The following is a 24,058-nucleotide window of genomic DNA, read 5'->3' on the forward strand; positions in this document are numbered from 1 at the left end:
TATTTTTCCTGATTTCTGTGGTTTGCACCCAAACAGTGCAGTGTGGATTGATGGAGAGGATGAGAGGTGCAGGGAAGGGCAGAGAAAAGATGAAGGAGGGAGGAAGGGAAGGAGGGAGGGATAACTGGCTGCTCTTTTTGCCATCGTGGGAGGCTCAAATGGCTCATGTCTGGAAGGAGTTTCCACACGGGAAACTCTCCATGCTGGCAGCGACAGGAGCTGTGGGGACTCCTGCTCCGAACAGGAGCACAGACCCCTGGTGCACTCGCAGGTTTAATGCTCTGTTAAAGACCTCCACAAGCCGTAAAGGGTGGAGCCAAGGGCTCCCCGGCACACTCTGTACTTGCCTTGGAGGAATTCTTTTAACTACCACGTCCAACAAGGGAGTTATTTGCCTCCCTGTATCTGGAACCTGCATGCCCGTGTGATGCTGAGGAGCTTTCAGAGCATGGAAACAGCTGGTGTGAGTGCTCCTACAGAAGGGTCCTTGCTGTTCCCTCTCCCCAGCCCCGGCTGCAGGAGGGAACTTCGTTTCCAGCCCAAAATAACACCCGCTTTGGTGGGGTTTATCTGTGCTCTGCCAAGTGCGTGACAAATTTGTTCTAAATTGGAACCTCAAATGATGCCAGCACAGAGAACCACGAATGCTATTGCATAACACAGGAGACGAGATAAAAATCCTCCATTCGGCACCGCTACTTCAGAAGCAAGAATAAACAATATTTAAAAATGTATAAATGCAGGTGGCATATTTTCCTTAAAAAATGTTTCGAGAAAAACAAAAGCATCTTAACAAGGAATAAAATATGAAAAGCAGAAGTAGGTCAGAAAGAAGTCAAAGGAAGGGAGGAAAACTAACATCATGGAAATGAAAGACAAAGTGAATTCTGGTGGCACGTGGCCGTGATATGGGTCTGGGGAGCTGCTGGGACAAGGGTGAACTGCGTGTGCTCAGCTCCAGCACAGCCCAGGGCCCCAGCAGCTCCACAGGGATGAATCCAGACATCTCTGCAGGTGCTGGCTGTGGTGGATAACCCTGTGCAGGGATGTCCCTCAGCTCTGCCCTGCTCCAAGCCTGCCCACACAGAAAACAAACCTCTCTGGAATTGCCAACTTACCTGGGAGTTGGTGACAGAGGAGAGAGACATTTCACAGACTCATTTATTTGCCCCATTAACCATTTTAACGGCCTCTCTGCAATAACAATCATTCCCAGGGCTGGCAGAGCAGGTGTTCCAACAATCAGCAGGATTGAGAAGCCCTGGATGGCCATTATTATTAATGCCCATAATAAAAACATGCGGGGAGCTGCACACCCCGCGCTCCATCACACCCTCCGGTTTATGGGCCGGCAGCTCCCGCTCCAGGCCTGCCCAAGGGAGCAGCAGCTCACCCGGCAGCCTGGGGAGCACCAAAGGAAGGCTGTCCAAAACCACCATCTTTCAACTGACCTGTTTTATTGTGTCGTGAAAGACTGCACCAAAAAGCAGGTGCAAGGAGTATCAAACAGCGTGTTTTACCCAGAACATCCGAGCCCGGGCGCTGCCGAGGCCCAGCCTGCCCATTCCCCGCTCAAACTGAAAAGCAGCAGCAACTCAGGCTTCTGTCTGCATTGAACAGCTGGTAAGAAACAAGGTAACCCAGGGAGCAGCTTCCCAAGAGACTGGCAAACAAAAAAAACCCAGGAGACGCATCTAGTGTGTGCTACAGGCTGGTGTGCGGGAGGGGAAATCAGCTGGCAGCTTTGTCGCTTTCCCCGTTCTCAATCAGTTTCCTTTTCTTCTCATCCGTTTTCCTCTTGAAGATGTGGTCTCTGTAGAACTGGAGTTCTTTGATGCTTTCCCTGATGTCATCAAGTGCTCTGAAAGAGAATTAAGGAGGGTTTCAAAGAGCCTGGGTACATCTCCAGCTATGTCCACATCCTAATGCTGCTGAAAACTTCCAGGCTGCTGGAAACCAAACTGATGCACAGGGAAGGTGCATCTGTCAGACATGAAAATAACACTCATTGTCTCAGGGAAGCAATAAAAGTCCAGTGGTGCCAATGTGGCAGGGAGTAACTCACAGCTTATTAGTTTATGTCAGCCTGGGACACAGCTGCTGGGAACCAACAGCGTCTGCAGCATTGGCTGTCAGAAACAATTCCACCCCAGGGAAGAGACAGGGCTCCAGAGACTGCCCAGCTCAGCCAGGGCACGCCCAGGGCTCAGCTCCCTGCAGCAGCACATCAACCACAACTTCAGCCAGGACCCTGCGACAGCCAGCCCTCCTCCTCCTCCTCCTCCTCCTCCTCCTCCTCCTCCTCCTCCTCCTCCTCCTCCTCCTCCTCCTCGGCGTGTACCAGAGCCTCCCTCCTGCCAGCACAGGCACATCAGAGCAGAGCCACAGAGGCTCCCTGGCTCCTTCCTGCTACTTCTATGGCACATCCCAAGCTCAGGAACTAGGCAGGAGCAGGACTCTCACCCCCTTATTCACAGTTCTCAAATTTTTGTGTTCCTGTGACCACCTCTGCCCAAAAAAAGGGCAGAAAACTCCCATTAAGTGACTGTTTGCATGGTCAACAAACATGCACTTTGAAGAGCAGAGTGAATCAGAAGGGCTGAGGAAACTTCTGGTTCTCTGGATTTTAATAATCCCTTTTCCTACGCTATCTAGGCTTTGGACAGGAAAATTCAAACATCTGACAGGGTGCAGAAGCCATCTCCAGCTGCATCAGCCACAGGATGCTGGAATTCCCAGGGAGCCCCATATCCTGCTCAGGAAGAGCAGAGTTCTCTGCAGGACAGGCCCTGCTGTCAGTGACAGAGGCACAAAGCTCACCTGTGAGAAGCAGCCTTCTTTGGTGCAAACTCGTACTCCTCTGGATACCAGCGCCTGGTGTGTGAGCAGAAAAATTGCCACTTAGAAAGAAAACTGGGACTCAAAGGCATGTCTGGTGGCTGCTGCAGGTTTGAGACACTTGGTGAAGGAACCTTGGTTTCACTGACACCCAGAGAAGCCACAGCCCTGCGAGTCGCCCTGCTTGATCTGCAGAGCCCCAGCACCACAAACGGGCATCCCAGGGGTATCTCTCAAACCACTTAACTGGGGCAACATTTACCTGCAAAGCTCCTTGACAGTGCTCACATCAATGATCCTGTAATGAAGGTGCCTCATGAACTGTGGCATGTATTTGTCAAGGAATTTCTTATCTGCATGAACAGAGTTACCTACAAAGACACAAACAAGATGTTTCTTCAAACAGAAGAAAACAGAGCAACATGGAAACGAGCAGCAGGCGGAGCGAGCTGGGAGAGATCACAGGGGAAGAAAAGCCATTCACAAGCAGCTCATTTATCCCATTTTCTAGCAAATATGATTGTAAAGGTTTGTCAGATTTTCATTGCAGGATCACACGGGGTTTAATACTAATACCTCTAGTAATTCCTCAGTTACTACTCCCACAATTTGTATCACACAGATAAATATCACAGAATTATGCCCACATTGGGTTTTTTGCCAAGCGGAAGGGGCCACTGGTATTAATGTCACTCAGCACCTGTCCCAAGATCATATATGAAATTCTGAGAGCAGTTCTGGGTAACAGGACACCTGGAAGATCCTTATTCAGCCTTTGGCTGGATAGCCAGGGAGGAAGAGACAGAGCACAGAAGAGGAACCCCCGTGCCCCACGTGCAGGGGTGCTGGCATCCTGCTGGGAGTGCAGGATGGATGATGTGCTGTGGGGCAGAAAGAAGCAGCCTCACCTGGATGGATGATGTGCTGTGGGGCAGAAAGAAGCAGCCTCACCTGCGAGAGGACAGAGCCCTGGGGGTGTCTGCTGCCGCACGAAGGACAGGAACTCGTACTCTGCCTGCTGCAGCGAGATTTTACTCTCCTTCACAGCCTTAGTAAGGCCAGACTGCAAAAAAGAGCCAAGCCATAAATCAGAAACACCCTGTCACAGACACTGCCAGGAATGCTCCAGTTCTCAAGTAAATGTTTAACTCTGCAGGGAAAGGTCAACCCTTGGAGTGCTGCTTGCTCCCCAGGTGCCTCCTGAACTCTGGATCTCAGTTCTCTGGGGCACCCCCAGCCTCTGCTCTCCCCAGGGACCTCCTGCTTGGGAAGGAAAACCAAGGCAGGTAAATAGTCCTGACAGCACTGACCTTCCTGTGTGGTTTGGGACTTTTTCCTTCCTTTTTTTTGATTCCTTTGCTCAGAGTTCTTTCCAGTCACCAAGATGTGAGGATTGTTTATCCACCTGCACATCCTTGAGCCAGGAGAGCGCTACATCCCTGCACATCCCTGTTCCAGGAGAGGCACTCACCTCCCCAGCAGGGAGCAGCAGCTACCAGTGAACACAAATAAACAGGATCCTGCCTTCAGGGTTCATCAAGATTCCTATAAATCAGGAAAGTTCCTCCCTGGTTTTTTTTTTTTCAATAGCTAAATGTCAAATCCTCTCCAAGTGTTCTCAGTGATTTATTTCCATCTGGCTACGCTATATATTTCCACGACTGTGCAGCAAAAATCTACTTGACAGATCCAAGTGGTGGTTAAAAAATTCATTATGTGGCAGCATTTTCATCTATATTCTAATTGCTTCTCTTCTCTTAGTCAATTAAAAATAAGTAGCTCCTCAGGAGCAGCGAGGACGCATGCTTCCATCTCCAATTCACTCCTGAGCTGAGGCTGAGCCGGAATCCTCAACTGGGGCAGGGAGAAGCACCCATCACAGTAAATTAATATTCATTTCTCAAACTCTTGCTAATTCTTCCCAGGGAGAGCAAGATGCCGAGGGGGAGGAGAGGGGGGTTATGGATGTCTTAAAACTTCAGCCCTTAATTGAAAACTAACTTGAATTTCAATTCATCATCAGGGACTGGAAAATCCATTTGCTCTCTTGCTGCTGGCAAAGAGGAACCTTTCTTTGGTGGCCCAAAGAACTAAAAATAATCTCTTGCTGCAAAAGTGAAGCTTTCAGTTAAAAAATCCACAAGGCCTACAGGGCTGAGGGGACAGGCAAAAGCCCAGTGTTTACAGGCCTGGAGTCCTGTAAACATGCACCAGAGTCCACAGGAAGAAATCTGCCTTTGACTGGCTCTGGACTGTTCTGCACCAATCCTGCACCTGTTCTTACTCAGGCATTCAAGCTTCACCTCCCCTTCCCCTTGGAATTATTTTGAATTATTTTAAGCAAGACTTCAGCAGGAGGAGCTGTCAGAATTTGAACCCAACTCAGCCTGCACCAGGGCTCCCACAGAGGCAGGAGGTGGCCAGCAGCTCTGCGAGAGGAGCAAGGAACCAAACCCCAATTCTCCCACTGCGAGAAAGGAGGCTGAGCCCCTGCCTTGGGAGATGCGAGCCAGTGGCACATCCCGGAGTGACAGATCCTGTTCTGGCCCCCTGCCTGCTCCAGCCCTCCCAGGGGAGCCTCACTGGTGCTGCTGTGCTGATGCTTCCAGCTCCCAGACCAGGGAGCAGCTTCCAGCACTCTTCCAACTTCTCAGAAACCAGGCTGCAAAGCACAGGCTGCTTCAGGCAAGCTGGAAGCTGTAGGCTAAGGATCCCTGAGAGCAGTCTGAACTGTGCCACAGATGACTTGTGAGACCTTGGGCAAAACATTCCACACAGGCTCCCCGATACAAAACAAGAGAGACACTGTCTCCTGTCTTTGAACCCCTCTGTGTGACTGCGAACTGCTCAGCACAGGAACTGTCCCAGCTCAGGCGACTGTACTGCAGCTGATCTCTCAGAACTAATCGCTCAGAATTACACGTGCTGCAGCTGATCACTCAGGATTTATACATCCTGCGGCCGAACTCTCGGAATCACACGTCCTGCAGCTCATCTCTCAGAATTACACGTCCTGCAGCTGATCTCTCAGAATTACACGTCCTGCAGCTCATCTCTCAGAATTACACGTCATTCCCACCGCGGCCAAGGCACAGCAGGGTTTTTACCTTCCCGTGATGCTCCTTGCACCACTCGGACATGCTCTCCAGCAGCTCGTCGGGCTGGTTGATAATCAGGTTCGGGCCCTGCCGGGGACAGGGAAGCACAGGGGTAGTGGCACAAGAAGTTTCGGAGCCCGTGGAAGTTGGGTGCCGAGCACAGGCGGAGGCGGGCAGTGCCAGCCTGCAGGCGCACCGGGCACCGTGACGCAGCCCCGCGCTCCGCTGCCGCTCCCACGCTGCCGGTGCGAGCGGCGACCCCAGCGCGGCCAGAGCCGGGACCGCCGGCGTTACTTTGTTCCAGCATCGCCTGGATTGCCCGCGGGGCCCCGCGCGGCTCACCTCGGCCAGCACGTTGAGGTCGCAGTCGGTGATCAGACACGCCATCTCCAGGATCTGGTCCTTCTCCACGTCCAGGCCCGTCATCTGCCAGGGGCGAGCGGCAGCGTCAGCGCGCCCGGGGCCCGCGCCCCCCGTCCCGTCCGCTGCTTCCCCGCGCCCCCCGCCGCCTCGCGCCGCCGCCCCGCACCTCCAGGTCCACCCAGACCATGCGCTGCCCCATGTCGCCGCCGGCCATGGCCGCCGCCCTCCGCCGGCCCCGCCACAACCGCCCGGCGCAGATCCGCAGGCGGCCCAGGCCGGCGCGGCCGCCGCCCAGCATCTCCGCCGCACTACAGCTCCCGGCGACCCCCGCGCCGCCGCCTACGCTCCATGGGGTGGAGGCGCCGCAAGGGCTGCTGGGAGATGTAGTCCGCGGTAGCCGGGGGCGCTCCTCCCGTCACTGGTGCCACGGAGCAGCTCCGCTGCCCCGTCCTCAAAGGCGGAGGTTCACCCAGGGGCTTTCCCCAGGGAGACTTTTAATGTTCTCCAAAACAACACTGTAATATTTTAAATGGACAACAGGGAACGGGTTCATATTGAAAGAGAGTAGGTTTGGATTACATATTAGGAAAAGATGTTTTACTGTGAGGGTGCTTAGGCACTGTAAGTTACACATGGAAATTGCAGATGCTTCATCACTGGAAATGTTCAAGGCCAGGCTGGATGGGGCTCTGAGTAGCCTGGGTGGTGAAAGGTGTCCCTGCCTCTGGCAGGGGGTTGGAGTGACGTGATCTTTAATGTACCTACTGACCCAGACCAATATGTGATTCTGTGACTGTATAAAAAACATGAGGAATGTTACAGATGCCAGGCAGCATCTGTCCCACCTCAACTCTCCTTCAAACGCCAGACCCTTCCATCTGACACAAATGTTCCTTCCTCTTAAAAAAATACTAAGCACTTATCTGTGACACAAGGACAGAGTGGTGGTTTCTCCAAGACTTCACCCTGGCTTTCTTACCCCGTGAAAAGCCCTGAAGTGTGCGTTAACACATTTAATACTGAGACCACAGTTTGGCAGGACTGCACTGCTGGTATTTTTACAAACACTAAAAGGTGACTTCACTGGGGGTTTTCTTTTGGGGGGGTGGGGGGGGGTTTATACATGTACTCAGTGAGAAACAGGTCACGTTTGCTTTGCCCTCGAGTCCCTCAGTGGCGCGCCGAGTGCCACTTGGCCTCTCTGTAGCTGTCCCTGCGGTGCTCGTAGCTCCAGCCATCGCGGTGTCTGTCCTCGTAGTGCTCCTCGCGGCCCCGGTAGTGGTGCTCGCCCTCGTGGCCCCTCTCCTCGAAGCCGTACTCGTCGCGCTTGCTGCGGCCGTACTCGGGGCCGCCGTCCCCGAAGCGCTCGCGGCCAAAGTGGCGCCCGTCAGAGCCATAGGGGTGGGCGCTCAGCCGGGCCTTGCGCGGCCCCTCCAGGCGCCGCGGCCCCGGGGAGCCGGGCAGGCCGTGGAAGGAGTGCGGGTAGCTGGGAGGGCCAAAGGCGGGCTGCTCCCCGTACTTGCCCCCGAACTGGGGCTGCTGCCGGGCCGCGCTGTTCATCTGCAGGGGAAAGAGGGACAGGGGGCTTGGTCTGGCACGCTCACTGCCTGGGGGAGTGCCTCAACCAAACCCCGGGCTGGCCTCCAACCCACACTGCAAATACCAGAACCTCCAACCCACACTGCACACACCAGAACCCTACATCGCCCAGAGCCCTCCCAGCTGGCCCCCTCTGTACCAGGAGCTTCACATCTTCTGGAAGTGCCATTTCAGCACTCCAGCAGTATATTCCCACCAGCTGTGCCCGTGAGTGTGCACGTACCACCGCTTGTCTCCGCAGGCTCGATGAGAACCCCGGTGCACCCATGCCATCCGGAACCCTCTCATACCTGCAGGGAAAACACAGCAGCAGTGTCAGCCTTAAACTGACAACGGGGCATCTGCATCCCACTGCTGTTCCCTCCACGGGAAAGAAACACCAAACTGCCTTTGGAAGTAGCCAGGAACACAGTGACCCCTGCAATGTCGGCCTCCATTGCACACTCCTGTGCTGGCCACACTCGTACCTGCTGCAGTTGGATGCTGGATGAGGCATCCCAGGAAGGTTGGTGCCAGGAGGTCCGAGCTGGGAACAGGATGGATTGATATCCTGGGCCGCATGACTGCTCCCTGGGGAGAGACAAATACTTCAGAAGACCCACAAACACCAGTTAAGGAAATGAGGTGTGAAGTGAACTTGCAGAAAATCAACACGTTTTGAATTGGCTCTCAAGTTTCCTCAGTGATCTGCAAAAGCACATCAGTCCAGTTACCAAAACAAAGCACTGCAATCTCACGATTTCCCACCGAAAGGGCAGAGATACTGTAGCCAATGTGCCTCATTTAACCACGATTTTTACTGCTCCTGTGATAATTTAGAACAGATCTTAGAGGCGCTGCAGGAATAACCAATAAGAACCAATAAAAACCCACAGAGAAGGCTCGGCCAAGGGGTTACACCGGCCATGAGGGACAGAAAGGTGTGAGGGGAGCAGAGCTGGCAGGTGAGGGACCCCTTGGTGACAGGCTCCTGCAATTTACTCGAATAACTGTGACTCTGCTGCAGGCTAGGGCAGCTGACAGCAGTTCACGTCCCCCTGCAAAAGGGGGTGAAGGTGTCTCCGGTACCTGATCGGAACTGGATGCGCATGGGCCGCCCGTACAGCTTGATCCCGTTGAGCAGCCGCAGCCCATACGGCACCGACTCCTCGTGCTTGAAATTGACGAAGGCGAACTGCTTGGGCCGTCCATCCCGGTCCTTCGGGATCTTCACGGTGATCACGGGCCCCGCCTGGCACCGGGGGCGAGAGCGTTAAGCAAACACCGGGAGGCAGCGGCCGCCGCCGCGGCGCACGTGCGCCCCGCCGAACCCTGTCCCGCGGCGGCCGCCGTAGCCCCGCCGGCCATGGCGGCCGCGGCCCCCCCGCCGCCGCCTCGCCCTCCCCCGGTACACGCAGCGCGGGCGCCGGGCAGTACCTGGTGGAAGAGCTCGAAGATGAGCTCTTCGGTGACCTTGGGGTCCAGGTTCCCCACGAAAAGCGTCCGGTTCGCTTCGGCAGCCGCTGCTCCCATGGCCACGGCGGGATCTGAGCTCGCGCGCCCCCAGCCGCTGCTCCCCCCCGCCCCGCACGGTGCTTCGCGTGACGTCACCGTCACGTGCATGCGGGGACCGCCCCTTCCGGCAGGGGCGGGGCCATGGGGAACGGGGCGGGGAACGGGGCAATGGGAACGGGGACATGGGAACGGGGGCATGGCAGCAGGGCAACGGGAAAGGGAACGTGGACACGACCGGGGCTTCGTCAGCACCGGTTCGGCGGCTGCTGCGGGCGCAGAATCTGGCCGGGGTGGACCCCGGGAATCCCCTGTAATTAACCAATAATGGGCAATAAGCCCCGTTTGCCATGGGGCAGTCGTTGATGCAGTGCGTGCGGCGGCCCCGCTGTCGCGACAGCGCGTCCTTGTCACGAGCCCGCGCCCCGGTCCCGCCCGGGCGCCGGTGCCGGGGTTTGTCCGTCTCCCCGTTATTGCCACGCTGCTGTGGGACGGAAGGGTGTGATCAGCCGGGGGAGAGCCGGATGCGGGTTAAACCCCCAGATGGGTTTGGGGAGCGGGGAAGAGCCCGGGGGTTTGCGGTGGGACAGGGGGGTCACCCGGGGCTCAATCCCGTCTGAGCAGCCGGGCTGTGCCCGCACAGCCTTCCCAGGGATTTCACTCCTCCGAGGACTCCGGGAAACATCCTCGGCTCTCCCCAGCCGCTGCAGTCCCCTGGGCATCCCAGAAGATGCTGGATGTAAAACGGGCGTTCTCCATCTGGAAAAATTTTGAGAGGGGCAGTTGAGCCTTCATTTTTCATTAGATCCCCTCGCGTTGCAGCAGATCCGATTTCCTTGTTAATTGGGTGCTGTTCATTTTCTCCACTTCATTACTTGCCGCCGCACCTAGAATTTATATCCATTTGGTTTAATCGCGTTCGCCTGGTTAAATTCCAAACAGTCACTCGTTCAGAAAGGGAATTATTACCTCGCTTTGCCAGGACTTCCACTTTGCCTTAATTTCCCTGGAGCCCCATTTACCTCGCTCTGCCTGTTTTCCCTGCCTGGGTCCCCTCGGGCCTGGCTGGGAGCGTGTGGTGCCCGTGCCATTGTGGCCGTCGTGGCTCCTTCCATGTGCCATCGTGGCCATCGTGGCCATCGTGGCTTGTTCCATGTGCCACGGCCCTGGCCAGAGGCAGGAAGGAGCTGGTGGGCTCAGGCATTGCCTGGCACAGCCTCACCCAACCCAGGCTTGAGAAATACACAGTGAGAGAACAGGAGCCCCATCAGGTGCTTCAGAGATGCTCTTGGAGTTCTGTTGTGCTTGTTTGTGTCACTGTTTTCTGCCCTTTTTGCTCTTCAGAGGAGCAAAGTGGAAAACCAGGAAACTTTAGCTTTGGGAGGAAAAGCCCATTCTTTGGCTGCCTGTTTTCACTCTTAATGAGCAGGCACTTGGAAATATTGCTGAGATTTCAACCGATTCTACTTGCCAGTTTCAGCTGTAGAAGAGGGTGGTGGTGTACTTATTTGGGGAATTTGTTTGGAGGGTTATTTTGCTTCACCTTCTTCCTCAGTTTGTCCTGCTTCTCAGCCCATTTCTCCCTGGCAAGAAAATGCAAAAGTAAGTAGATGAAGACTCATTCTGTGGATATTTAGCATCTGTGCCTGTGCGCTCCTGCCTGTGCCTGGTCAGTCATGGGCAGTAGGACACCAGCCTCACCTGTCCTCCTCCAGCTCACAGACATATTTCACCACTGGCTCCCCCTGGAAGGCTCCTGCTTCGTTCTTCAGCCCCTCCTGCAGCTCCTAGCAGTTCTGCTCAGTGTAGTCTGAGGTGATGACTTCCTGGAAGTGCTCACAAGCAGGCAGGAGCTGGTGCAGCCACAGCTGACATTTCTCAGGGTGTCACCTCTCAGCCCATCTGGTGCAGAATGGGGACAAACCCTCTCAGTGAGGATGGAAACTGCCCCAGAGGGGCAGAAACATCCCAGAGCCCCTCGGGCTGTGTTCCCCCAGCCCAGAGATGTGACCCCAGGTGCCACAGACCCGAGGCACATCCCCATACCCCAGTGCCAGCCCAGGGGCAGCTCCTGCAGCGGGTGCAGAGCCTGTGGCAGGGGCAGTGCCAGCTCCAGGGGCAGTGGCGCTACCGTCCCCACGGTTTGGTGGCGTTCCCAGGGCTGTGGCACAGCTCCAGCGGCAGCTCCCTGCCCGCACGGACACGTGTGTCTGTGTGTCCGTGTGTCTGTGTGTCCGTGTGTCTGTGGCTCGCACAGCTCGCTCCTCGGGGCTGCGCACCTGGGCAGAGCATCCCCTGCGGGATCCCCAAGTTCTGCATCAAAAACGCGCTTGCCCCTTCCCGGCCGCTCCCCATGCTGTGAAACTCTTTCAGATGCTCCTGGGGGTCAGAATTCTGCAGCATAAAGCCTCGCCTCCGCGGAGGTGGCTGGCTCCTCCACCCGCCGAGAGCCGGCCCCGCTGCTCGCCCTCCCGAGCCGCGCAGCCCCGGCCGCAGCTCCACAGCCGCAGCTCCACAGCGAGCTCCGCTCCGGCCGGGCGCCTTCCTCAGCAGCCCTGAGCTCTCAGGCCCTGCCGAGCCCTGCTTTTCCCGCAGTAACTCGCTCCGGAGCCGCCCGGAGGGGACAGGGACAGGCATGGGGATGGGGACAGGCGGGCGCAGCTCCTCGCCGCACAGAGGCAGCAGAGCCCCGCGCTTCATCGTGCCGCGTCCCGCAGCAGCTCGTCCTCCTCCCACTCGCCCAGCTGGAGCCGAAATGATCAAACAGTTTTAGGCTCATTACCGACTCCAAATCTATGTAATTGGCCTTTGCTTTTTTAAGGATCCATCGTTAGATGTGACAGCAGAGGAGCTGCGGCACCATCGCCAAACCAACGAGTGGGAGTGCAGAGCCAAGGTGTGTTTGCTTTACAAACGCCCTCACAGAGCCAGACTTGCCGCTGCCAAACCCTCTGCTGAGCGTGTCAGGCGGAAAAAGGACGTCAGCTAGAAAGATGAACATGGCAGAGAGGTTTTCTTCTGACAGCAAAGCCAGCAATCCGTGCTCCCTGTACTGCAGCACTGGGACACGGGGCCCTGTGAGAGCCTTGCTGGCCAGGCAAGCTGGCCCAGGGGTGTTTGCCACTGCAGTGCTTTGCTTTCCATCCTCAGAGCCTGATTTTGTCACTGAATGACGTGATCTGGGGATTAAAGCACAAACTGTCAGCGCCCAGAGGCCTCTGAGCAGGAGTGGCAGAGCATCTCAGAGCTGGAGAGACTTTCTGCCCTCACTGCCAGCCTGGCACTGCCTGCTCCTGGGAATCACAGAATCCGAGCATGTCCTGGGACTGGCCTGCCACGGCAGGGACACCTTCCACTGTCCCAGGCTGCCCCAAGCCCCATCCAGCCTGGTCTTGGACACTTTCAGGGATCCAGGGCCAGCCACAGCCTCTCTGGGCAGCCTGTGCCAGGGCCTGCCACCCTCACAGGGAAGGATTTCTTCCTAATACCTGATCTAAACTGCTCTGTCAGTGTGAAGCCTTTGTCCCATGTCCTGTCACTCCAGGCTGTAAATAGCAGAACCTCTAAATAGGCTCCCTTCAGGCACTGAAGGCCACGATTAGGTCAGCCCAAAGAGCCACCCCCGGGCTCGTGGCAGTGCCCAGAATGGCTCTGACACTGCAGCTTCCCATCCCCATGAGAGCTTGGCTCCAGACATCTGATTTCCATTTCCCCCCCTACTCTTATTTCAATCAAAGTGTGTGATTAGGGCTGCACGAGCTCCATTGTCATCTCCACCTAAGTGCTGCTCTGATGGGTGGAAACAGCATCTCAGTGTTTACAGGGAGGAATGCATGGCTCTGCTTTCCTGGATATCACACAAAATCTACCACTGCAGGCATGGAAAATCACACAAAAACGAGCAGCACCTGCAGAAGGCTGGGGAGCCCTCCCAGCCTATGGGGGAGCACCTTGGCCTCGTCCCCTCACCTGTGCAGCCGCTGGGAGATTATAAAGGGCACAGGGAGCTGGGGGTGTTTTGGTGTTTGCAGCACCTCAAGGCTTTGCTGGGTGAGGCTCTATGTGGCCTCTGCATGAGCACAGCTCCTGTTGGCGTCCCAGAGGAGGTTTGGGAGCAGCCAGCTCATGTGGCAGAGCCCTGGCCTGAGGAGATGCTGAGGTAAGGATGGGCGTCCTTTGAGGGCACCACTGGCTGCTGGTGCTTTTGTGGGGGTTGGTTGAAGGTGACTGGTTGTTTCAGTTGTTGCAGAAGACATTTTGAGATTTCCCCTGTATTTCTGAGGTCAGAAATATTGTGCTTCAAGGTTCCTGCCAGAGTCAGGGGAATCCACCCACTGCTGTGGCCTTTCCTCCCAGGGTCGGATGTTTGGCTGAGTCTCTGTGGCATGGGCATCCATGGGATCTTAGTTAAGGGATGTGTAATTAGCATCTGGCCGTGCTGCTGGGCCCCTGCCCCAGGTCTGGCTCCTCAGAGGCTCTGCCCAGAGAGGGGAGCGGGAGCAGCCCAGTGCCAGGAACAAAAGGCGTCTCCTCTCCGCGTGCTGTAGAGGATCCCAAACAAAAGGTTCCTGTTCCCTGCACTCCTCTCCCCGCTTCTCACTCTCCTTTCTGTGCTCCCACTCTTCAACAGGGATTTAAGCCGTTCTTTTCTCTGGGCTGCAACAAGAAAGTAGCAATTAACTGTTATAAGGCTGTTTTATAGTCCTGTGCAAACCCTTTCCATCCACTCTGCTTTAAATGGGTACATCTTTTATTCCCAGTTTTCGGGAGTGTAAAACTTTACAGCGTTTGCTGCAAACCTTCATACTTTGCTTTGCGGTTTATTGCTCCCTCTGCGGATATATCTCACTCATAAATATGGCTTCCAGCTCCCAGCACTTGACTAGGAGCTGCAGTGCCTCGGAGTAGTTCCATTAACGGGACTTTGCCTACATTTCGTGGTATGATTCATCCCAAACCTCTGTCTCTCCTGCGCCCAAGGTGCAGAGCTCTGTGGAGGAGCCCTGGCAGCAGCAGGTCACTGAGCCAGGCCATTCCAGCCCCAGCTGCACATCCCCATGGCTCTGGGGGGTGTGGAAGGGAGAGCTCAGGGTGAGCTGGGGCTCTGTGTTGCAGTGGCTTCAGGCACTGCCTTTGTGGAGCCTTGGAGCAAAGTCTGTCCTAGGTGGGGAGTTTCCTCTCCTATAGGTTGTTTGCAGGTTATTTGTAAAAAACTTTCTTTTCCTATGATTTGCATGGAATCTCTCTGCTCCCCCTGTTCTAAGAGCCAAAAAATAAAGAGGTCAGATGTTGAGGTTCCTGTGGGTTTAGGTCTGACATGGATGTGTTGTTTCTAACCACCCCATAGTTTTTATTTCCATGGGAACATTGAGGCACTCTTTTACCCTACTGCCCGTTTTTTGGAACACTTTGGAGAAGTGCTGTGCTTGACACAGGCTCAGGTGTCTGTGACCAGAGCCAGCCAGGCTTGTGGACACCAATGCCAGTGCCTTTGTTTTTGGCAGAGCAGGGCTCTGTGTGCTGCTGGTCCTGCTGGGCTCTGGGAAGGGGACACCTGGCACCCCTGCACTGGTGGTGGCCCTAAGGGAGGGGTGGGGGCTCTGCTGCAGACCCCAGCTGGCTGCTGTTATTCTGGGGCTGTCCTGACACAAAGGATTGGGAAAGGTGTGGGATACTGAGTGCACCTTTCAGACCCTGTGTCCTACATGGTAATTTCCTTGCATCACAGCGATGGCAGCTTTAAAACCACCCTCCTTCCGTCCCTTTAACAGAACAGAAAAGCGTTCAGGGCAGGCTTGTTTGAGTCCAGAATGGCAGTGATTACAGCAGCGTGGTGCATTTGGGGTAAATGCAGTGACACGGGGTGGGAATGACCCCTGCTGAAAGGGTGACACAGGGTGGAGGCTGCTGTTTGTCCCTCCCTGTGTGTGCCCTGCCCGTTACCGAAAGCAGGGTGCTTTGTCTCATCCCTTTGAGCATCCACCACTGCATTAAAGCTGCTTTTCCAGGGAAGAACGGGATCTATTGATAAAAGCCTTGGCTGCCGTGTCCATCCCCACAGGCAGGCCGGGTGCAGCCCCGGGCTGCAGCAGGGAGGGCAGCCGGGCAGGGCGGGCGCGCTCTGGCAGCCCACGCTGGCGGATGCTTTATGGGACCATTTGCCAGTACCTGCTCCAAATGTCACAGCCAGGCAGGGGAACAGGTGGGCTCTGTGCGTCTCTGGGGCCCCACTAATTCACAGGCGATAAATTAATGACAGGAACAGGGACAAAGTCCTATTCTGGGTGCAGGTGAGTGAGCAATTCCCTTCTGGCAGGCGGAGGGAGGGAGGCCTGCCGCTGTCAGGCTGCCTTTGATTGTGTTGTCTGAGCCAGCCTTAAAGGTAGCCCGTGCTCGAGACCAGCTTTGCTCCTGCTCGGGGCTCTGGAGGCAGTGGCAAGTCTCGCCTAAAATAATGAGCACCTCTGCTAATTACCTGAGGCTGCCTCTTTGAACCGCAGGCTGTCGCTTACATCATCCCCACAAAGGAACTGAAGGTTTCCTTCAGCCCCAGAGGGACGGGAGCTGTTCAGAGCTGATGGCATCAGGCCTTGAGGAACGGGAGTAAACTGCTTGCACCCACACAGAGCCGGTGCTGGTGCCAGGCTGGCAGGAGTGGGGCGTTCCCAGCTCCCTGCCGTGCTCACTCCTGTCCCACCTGCCTCCAGGAGGGAGGGCATGGGTGTGGGGGCGCTTTCCTAGGAAACAGGGCCAAGAGTAGTGGGGGGAAAGAGAAAAGCACACGAGTGGTACCATATTAAACAAGCTGTACAAGAAGCTGTCCTCCACGGACCCCGTATCAGCACGGTTTCGGTTTGTCTGTGCCATCTTTATAGAATTCCCGAGGGATTGTGCCCCGGCAGCAGCGATCGGGGCCGGGTGGGAGGGCAGCAGGGCTGGTGCGAGCTGTGCCGGGCTCTCTCTCGCCTCTAGGAAGCACTCTGACCTCAGGGAAACGGGGAGGATTGCTCCGAGCAGAGCTGCGAGAGCGCGCAGCATCCTTAGGCTTGGCAGAGTGCTTTTTCTGGAGAGCCTTGGCTTGGCAGTGGGCGAGAAGTGAGGTCGAGGGACTGCAGCGTGGCAGAGTTTGGGACTCGACAGTTGCCTGTCAGCTCAAGGGAGAAGGTTGTGGGAAATGCCCCGTGGGGATGCAGCAGCTGGTCCCGGAGCCGGGAGCCCCTTCCCGTGCAGGGATTCCCTCCGAACGGGGGTGAGGCGAATGCCGGCCCTGGAGGATGCGCTTAGACACAGGAGCGTGGTGCCGGAGAGGCTGGATCGCCCAGGACAAGCCGCCACTCTGGGCTCTGCAGAGGTGCACGGGAGACCTGCAGAGGTTCCCGGGAGCAGGCGGCTGCGGCCCGGCCCGACGAGCCTGTGCAGATGGCAGGAGATAAATGACACCATCTCCGTACTCTGGTGGCTCGGCCGTAATTCCTGAAAGACATTTATTGGAGGCAGCCTTCCCTTTTTCAGGGCTGTGGCTCCTCGGGCAGGGGGAATTGCAGTGGGGAAGGTGGAAAGCGCAACCCGGCGTTACTGATGAGACCGGTGCCCAAACCCCCATCCATTCCTCTCCTCCAATTTTCTCCTCTGACAATTTATAGGTTGGTTTGATGCTTGAATAGCTGAGTCTCTCTAGTAATATGTATTCTCTGTAAGTATTCCCCGCTGTGGCATATCCTAAGAGAACTCCATCAAATAATTATCTTCCCTTTTATTTATTCACAGTCTTTTCACTCGATCTGCATCACGATAAAATATTCCAATGGCTTCCTCTTAGCACTGAGCCTTCTCCAGATTGTAAAGTGTATTTATGTACAATATTAAATCCGCCCTGCGCCGCTCTTTATCTCGCCTCCCTGCCCGTTCTGTGCTGCCGTTGTGCTGGCCCTGGCATCCCCTGCCCTGACTCCCTGCGTCCCCCTGTGCCTCCTGCCCGCAGCCCGGGGCAGGAGGGGCCCGCAGGCAGCCAAGGACCAGCTGCAGCCAGCATAGGGGATGGAGGGGGCAGCCCCACCAGGGAACCTCCCTGCCCTCCCTCCCGGCGCCTCCAGCCGGGCTGTGGCTGCCTGGCAGGGCCGGGCTGCCCGAGGACGTGACTGCAGGGCAGCCGAGCGCAATCAGGGCCAGGAAGAAACCAATAACCTCCCCTGCCCGCTCCGGAGGAGCAGCGCTGCTCTTCTCCAAGCGCTCCGCGTCTCCCTGCGGAGCTGGGGGGCTCTGGGGAAGGATGGATCCCTAAAAAGGGGCAGCTTTTCCTACAGAAAGAGGCTGTTTCAGGGGACAGTGTGCGCAGTCAGAGCGAAGGTTTCCGATGATGATGAGACCTCAGAGAAGGCGCAGGCATGCTGCAGCACGGCTCTGACCTGCACCAAGGGACATCCTCCCTCCATGGGAAAGCAGGTCCATGTTTGCAACTGGGATTGCTGCGGGCTTTGAAAATAGCCCTCCAACACCAGTGTGCCCTCCTTGTCTTTCTGAGGATGACTGCGTGCTGCACAGCAGCCAAACAGGGAGTACTTGGTGTTGGGCTTCCCTGCTTGCTGCTCCAGCAGACCCCATGAGGGACCAGTGGCCTCTCTACCCCCAGGTGCAGGGGAGGCATCTTGGCATCTCTGCAGGTGCGGGGGATCCCAGGGTGTTCTGGACTGAAGGGGCTCTTGTGGTCACATTCACAGTCTGTGAATTTGCCAGGGATTCTGTTAGGCCAGAGGAGCTCTCCCTGCTCTGCGGGCTGGGGGAGTAAAAGCAAGTTTAGCTATGTTTTTAGGTTTGTTTACACTGCTCTGCCCACAGGAGCATTTCCTGGGAGCCACGAGGCAGTGGCAGCAGCAGCAGTTCTGCCATGCTGTGTCACCATGACGCAGGAACAGCAGTTATTTGGTTGGTCACAGAGGAATAGCGGTGACCTTTCACAGTTGGGACTTTTCTTCCCAGCTTTGCCCACAGCCAGCTTAGCTGGCAGGCAGATGGGCCAGGGAAAGGGTGTTTCCCAGAAGAGGGAGATGCCAGGGGAGAGCACCAGTCACGGTGAGGGTGATAACCATGATGCTCCAACTCACTTGGCTCTGGTACCTCTTTGGAGTGGCATCCCCTCCACTCCTGGAGAGCCAAGTTCCCCAGCAAGGGTTAACAGAGTGTATAAAATTGATTGCGATTTTAGTAATTCAGTATAATCACAGTCTACCAGCAGGTTGCTTTTCCAGCAGGAGGGTTTGGAATTATTTTCTGGAGTTTGCAATATAGAACTTAAATTAAGCCTCAGAAGTCAGAGGAGCTCTGCTGCATCTCTAATGTGGTGCTAAATTCTCAGCAGCACATTCCCTGTATTAAAGCCTTTGCTGGCAATTAGGTTCATTAACTATCACAATACCTTATTTATTACTCGGCATGCCATATGGTTTCCCAGCTAAAGAATGGCACCCGTTCTAGCACAGACCATTTGGCATCATAAAGATGTTAACAAATAATGTTATGGCTCTCAAGGGCAAAAGGGCTCGCCGGGCTGCAGGTCTGCACGGCAGGAGAGAATATGAAAACATTTTTCTTCTATGGCAAAATAAAGAATTCCTCGAGACAGAAGTATTCAAAGACTATCCCGCTTGCATCACGCAAATGGGAGTTTTATACATGCCCATAATGGTTCTGTCAATATTTGCAGCAGGCAGCGTGCTCACTCATCTCCTTTCCTTCCCTCGCTCCCTCCGAGCGCCGACAGGAAGGACCCACCTCCATCTAATCCTGCTGCATTTATGCCTCTTGACTTTTATTTCCTCTGATGGCACCGGCTCTTTGCTGTGTGCAGCTCTTGGGGACAGGATTCATTATCCAGCACCATCCTTGCTGCTGCCCAAACTCCAGCACTGGGCACTGCACCGAGGCACCCGGGGTGCATTGATTGCTGCTCTGCAGAGGAGGGACTGTGTGCGTATCTGTGTGTGTAGGGGGGGAAGCTTCACCAGCAGGAACAGCCCCTTGGGACCCCAAAGACAGAACGTGACGTTAGATGTTCTGACCCTGAGAAGGGGAAAATCCTGGTTGTAGTTAGTTTAGTGCTCTTGGGAGGAGATCAGGACCTGTTACAGCCCGGGCTGTGAGCGTTACTCTGGGTACACCACACTCGTTCCTATTTTCAGCAGGATTAGGATTACAAGAGCCAGGGACAGCATTTCAGGTCACAGGGACTTGGACTGTCTCCTCTTGGGTACTTTGTGGCCAGCAAGGAAAAGGTACTTCTCCATTGCTGTTCTGGGAGTGGATTCTCCCAGAATCAACACATCTAAAGGGTGATTTTGGCAAAGTGCAACTGAAATCAGAGTAGTACTGAAAGCACAGATTAAACCAGACTTTGTGATCCTGTTACAGTATCCTGTGGCAACCTCTCAATTTCCAGAAATGGGTCAGAAAGACAACTTTCAGGCACAAGTAGCACTGCTGCCAAATTTCCTAGGCAATGCTCGCTTGGTGCCTAGGTGAGGTTGTTTCCTGGATTCTGCTCTTCGTTGAATCCTGGGTGAGCTTTCTGATTTGCAGGAAGACAATTCCTCCAGCCTGTGAGCTGAGGAATGACTCTGGGCTCCTGCACGTGGGCTCTGGTGGTCTGTGCACAGGTAGCACAGAGCCAGCTCCCTGATTCCCAGCCAACGAGCAGGGGTCAGGGCAGCCCCAGGGCTCGGTGCCCTCCTGCCCAGAGCAGCACTCTTGGATAAGTGCCATGGTGATGATCACTTCAGCATGCTTTGGTGCACAGAGCCCCTGCCCTTTCTTTGGGCAGAGGTGGCATGTGGTGTTTGGCTGGCACCACCCCAGCCCGTGTGAGCAGCCTGGCTGTGCCCTGGTCTGTCACTCCAGAGCTGCTGTGTCCTGCTGGGACTGCTCTGCCCAGGGAGGGATGTGGCAATATCTGCACTGCTGTGAGACCCACGGGCTTTAATGGCAGCTAGGATTATTTCTCATCACCTCAGCTGACCTCTCAAGCAGTGTGGGTGAAGTATTCTACCTGCCAGCTCACACAGTGCTGCTTCCCCTGGGATTACAGCCATTTCTCTGGGAGCCCCTCTGGTTTGTTCTTTATGGCAGTGGATGGCACACAGTGCTGTGACACAGTCAGAGCCCGGTCCTGAGAACAGAGATGCTCCTTGGGAGGATGAGTGTGGCCACAGATGGAGCTGGGTCCCCAGACAGTCACTATGACACCCATCCCCTTTCTGCCAGCCTCAGTGCCTCTCTCCAGAGTCTGCCAGCTCCCCTACCACCAGTATCTTTGAATTTTCACTATTCCATGTCCTCCTTTCAGCTTTTTCATCAGAATTGTGATTTGCTTTTTCCTCTTCGTGTCTCTTGAGGAGATACTCCAAAATGAGCCCCCTCAAAAGCCTCTGGGCTGGAATATGTCACCCCACCTCCCCAAGCAGTTTTGCTCCCTGCCTGCCCTGTCCATTCCTCTGCACAACTGAAAGGACCCTTGGCCATCTGGTGATGCCATAGCCAGTTTTGTAGGTAGCACAGCAACACTGAACCTTTCAGGGGTAATTCTTTGTGAATGGAGAACTGTTTTCCAAACAGCAGAGAGAAATGGAATTCTGGTCCGTTCGTGATGGAATTGGCATTTCCCAACCGAAGGATGCAGAGGCAGCAGAGGCACAGCATGAGAAAGAATGGACTGGGTTCCAAAGGGAATTACTACCTGGAGAGGAGCAGGGGGTGGTGGCAGCAGCTGCAGCCCCGGTGACAGCCGTGTCACACACTCTGCTGCCTCCCCCCTTTGCATCCCTGGCACTGGCAGGGACACGTGGGGCCTCTGGCCCTGGGCAGATAGGTCTTATCCAGGAATGACTTTGCAGGAGTGTTTACTTTCATTCCTGGGAGGCTGATCGAGCTGTTCCAGCTAGGAATGTGTCCTGGCCGAAGGGGGACCCTGCCAAGCTCCCTCCAGCATGGACATTGCAGGCCCAAGGGCACTGGAGCCCCAGTGGGGCTCACCCCCGCTGCCAGCCCAGCCCCACCACACAGGAATGGGAATCCTGTGTCCGAGGGCCTGCTGGCCATGGATGTGTGTGTGTGACCAGGCTGGAACACACCGATTCCTCATGACCTTTGGGAAGGATTCATCAATATCCACCCTGAAAGGGCAGATTGTGAGCTGCCTTGCTGCACCAATGTTATCTGATTTGGTCACTGAGGAATCTGTGACCAGATAAGATACCAGGGCTTTATTGTATCTTCTGGCAATTATTAAGAAAATAAAATCAGTTAATATCTAACCTTGAACCTAGACCAAAACATTTCGCCTGAGACTTTGTTCTGCCTCTCTTGTACATTCAGGAGTTGTACAGTTTAGAGGGCTGTTAGGAATGATGGAAGAGATGAACAGGAATTTAATCTGAGCCTAAAATACCATCATTATGCAGCTCGAGCATCTCAGAAATGAGGTCTGTGCCATGTGTGATGCAGCCACTCGATCTTTTTGTCCTGGTGCAAGAAAGGGGAGGAGGAGGAGGAGCCCCTTTGGCAGAAGTTTCCCCAGCTGTGAAGGCATTTTGTGTGAATATTTAATGCAGAGATATGTTAAGAGCAAGGAAAGGAGGTGGGGGGAGTCTTCCATGAGTGTGGGCTTTTGTTTGTCCTGTCAGAAGCAGTAACGTGTTCTCTGTGTGCACACAGAGCACATAAATACATATAAATATCCTCTCCCCTGGAAAGGGAGAGCAAAGAATTGTGCAGCTGGAAATGGGAGATGGAGTGCTGCTAAAGAGGAAAGATGGAACGAGGGCTGGAGGTGTTTACTGAGTCACTGGGATTCAGGATGTGGCTTGCTCCCTCCAGTAAATGAACTTGAGCATCATGAGGGCACGGAAACTGCCTGCTGCCAGTGAGGCTGGGGATGCTGCTTGTGGCCCTGGATGACTTTTTGGTTCTGAACTCTAAAGCCATTCAGGGGCTCTTGGTAACCATCCTGTTAAAGGAAGGGAGTTCTAATTGTTGATCTTATGCTTGGAAAAGCATGCAATGAGTGTTTAGCTCACCTGGAATTCTTATTAGTGTCTAAACTTGGATGTGATCCTACTGGAAAAGGAACTGGGTGGAGGTGCAGCCCTGTACCCCACTCCTGAGGGGACTAACCAACATGAAGGGTGTCTGGACAGACTAAGAACATCTCCTTCCCCAGTGCTGTATCCTTCCTGGGGAGAGTCAAAACCAAAGGGAGACAGGAAAAGCAGGATGAAACTGGAACACAGTCCCTCACTAGAGTCTCCCCTGTTTTGAGAGGCAGAACAAGCCCCCAGAAGTGCTTTGCTGAGGTCCTGGTGTAGATTCTGCTCTATTTAAAGGACTTTTTTCTGGAATGAACTTTACCAAACACACATGCAGCCTCCACAGCACCATAAAGTCGGGGCTGACATTTAATGCCTCGGCACATTTCTTTCCTTGTCCCGTGCAAGACATCAAGTATGTCAGCTTAAGAGAAGAGAAAAAGAGGAAAAATAATTACACAGTAAATTAAACAAGGCCACCCCCCTCCCACTTACTAGGGCTTCATAAGTTGCTACCTCTGGCTGGAGCTCTCTCAAATCCGTACCGAGGGTAACACTAAAAATAGGTCCTGTACTGATGGTTGGGTCACAGCCTGCTAGAGGGAGACATTTTTATTTAATTACAAGCCCAGCAGCGTGTTGCTGGGGGGGAATACATAAACACAGCACTTGAAGCCCGGCTGTAAAGTTTGTGCTCCTTCGCTGAGTCACTGTGGCTAAATTCCCCTTTGTGTGGGGGATTTAGGGGAGGAATGTGGGAAGGCTGGCCCTGGCTGCCGCCCTCCTGAGTCACTGCTCAGCTCATCCTCCAGCCCCGGCAGGCTCAGGGCCCTAAGCCACTAATTAGCCTCATTGTCTTAGGGCTGAAGCATCCATAACCTAGCATGGGGAGGGGGGAGGATGGAGGGACAAAGCTCCACGAGCTGTATCTCCTGGCACTTGCGTTCTGTGCGTCACAACCCACCTCTCAACAGTCCCAGAGGGATACTGATCCACTCCTTCCGTGGGATGGCATTGATTCCGTGATGCCTGTGTGCCAGCGAAGTTGTGACTTGGAGCAGTGCTCATGAGCAGGAAGGGTTTTTGTGCACAGAGTACGGGCTGCAACAGCCTTGTTGGGAGCTGTGGCTGTGTGCAGTGGCCTCGTTGGAGCTGTGGATGTATGCAGTGGCCTCGTTGGAGCTGTGGATGTGTGCAGTGGCCTCGTTGGAGCTGTGGCTGTGTGCAGTGGCCTCGTTGGAGCTGTGGATGTGTGCAGTGGCCTCGTTGGAGCTGTGGCTCTGTGCAGCGGCCTCACTGGGAGCTGTGGCTGTGTGCAGTGGCCTCGTTGGAGCTGTGGCTGTGTGCAGCGGCCTCACTGGGAGCTGTGGCTGTGTGCAGTGGCCTCGTTGGAGCTGTGGCTGTGTGCAGTGGCCTCCCTGGGAGCTATGGATGTGTGCAGTGGCCTCACTGGGAGCTGTGGCTGTGTGCAGTGGCCTCGTTGGAGCTGTGGCTGTGTGCAGTGGCCTCGTTGGAGCTGTGGATGTGTGCAGTGGCCTCGTTGGAGCTGTGGATGTGTGCAGGGGCCTCACTGGGAGCTGTGGCTGTGTGCAGCAG

General features: G+C 55.1%; 2 protein-coding genes across 2 annotated transcripts; both read right to left on the minus strand.

The window, feature by feature from the left end:
- Positions 1-1,440: 1,440 nt before the first annotated feature.
- Positions 1,441-6,627, minus strand: REXO2 (RNA exonuclease 2). Its single transcript, XM_054647390.2, has 7 exons — positions 6,466-6,627; positions 6,279-6,362; positions 5,946-6,023; positions 3,790-3,901; positions 3,101-3,209; positions 2,821-2,874; positions 1,441-1,861 (listed from the first exon to the last, which is right to left on the minus strand). The coding sequence occupies exons 1-7, from the start codon at positions 6,595-6,597 to the stop codon at positions 1,732-1,734; spliced, it is 699 nt and encodes a 232-aa protein (XP_054503365.1). The 5' UTR covers positions 6,598-6,627; the 3' UTR covers positions 1,441-1,731.
- A 241-nt stretch (positions 6,628-6,868) lies between these two features.
- Positions 6,869-9,508, minus strand: RBM7 (RNA binding motif protein 7). The gene is made up of 5 exons (XM_054647389.2): positions 9,315-9,508; positions 8,967-9,129; positions 8,366-8,468; positions 8,122-8,188; positions 6,869-7,859 (listed from the first exon to the last, which is right to left on the minus strand). The coding sequence occupies exons 1-5, from the start codon at positions 9,498-9,500 to the stop codon at positions 7,470-7,472; spliced, it is 909 nt and encodes a 302-aa protein (XP_054503364.2). The 5' UTR covers positions 9,501-9,508; the 3' UTR covers positions 6,869-7,469.
- Between the last annotated feature and the right edge of the window lie 14,550 nt (positions 9,509-24,058).

The sequence above is a fragment of the Agelaius phoeniceus genome, chromosome 23 (genome assembly GCF_051311805.1).
Source record: "Agelaius phoeniceus isolate bAgePho1 chromosome 23, bAgePho1.hap1, whole genome shotgun sequence".
NCBI classification, from domain to species: Eukaryota; Metazoa; Chordata; class Aves; order Passeriformes; family Icteridae; genus Agelaius; species Agelaius phoeniceus.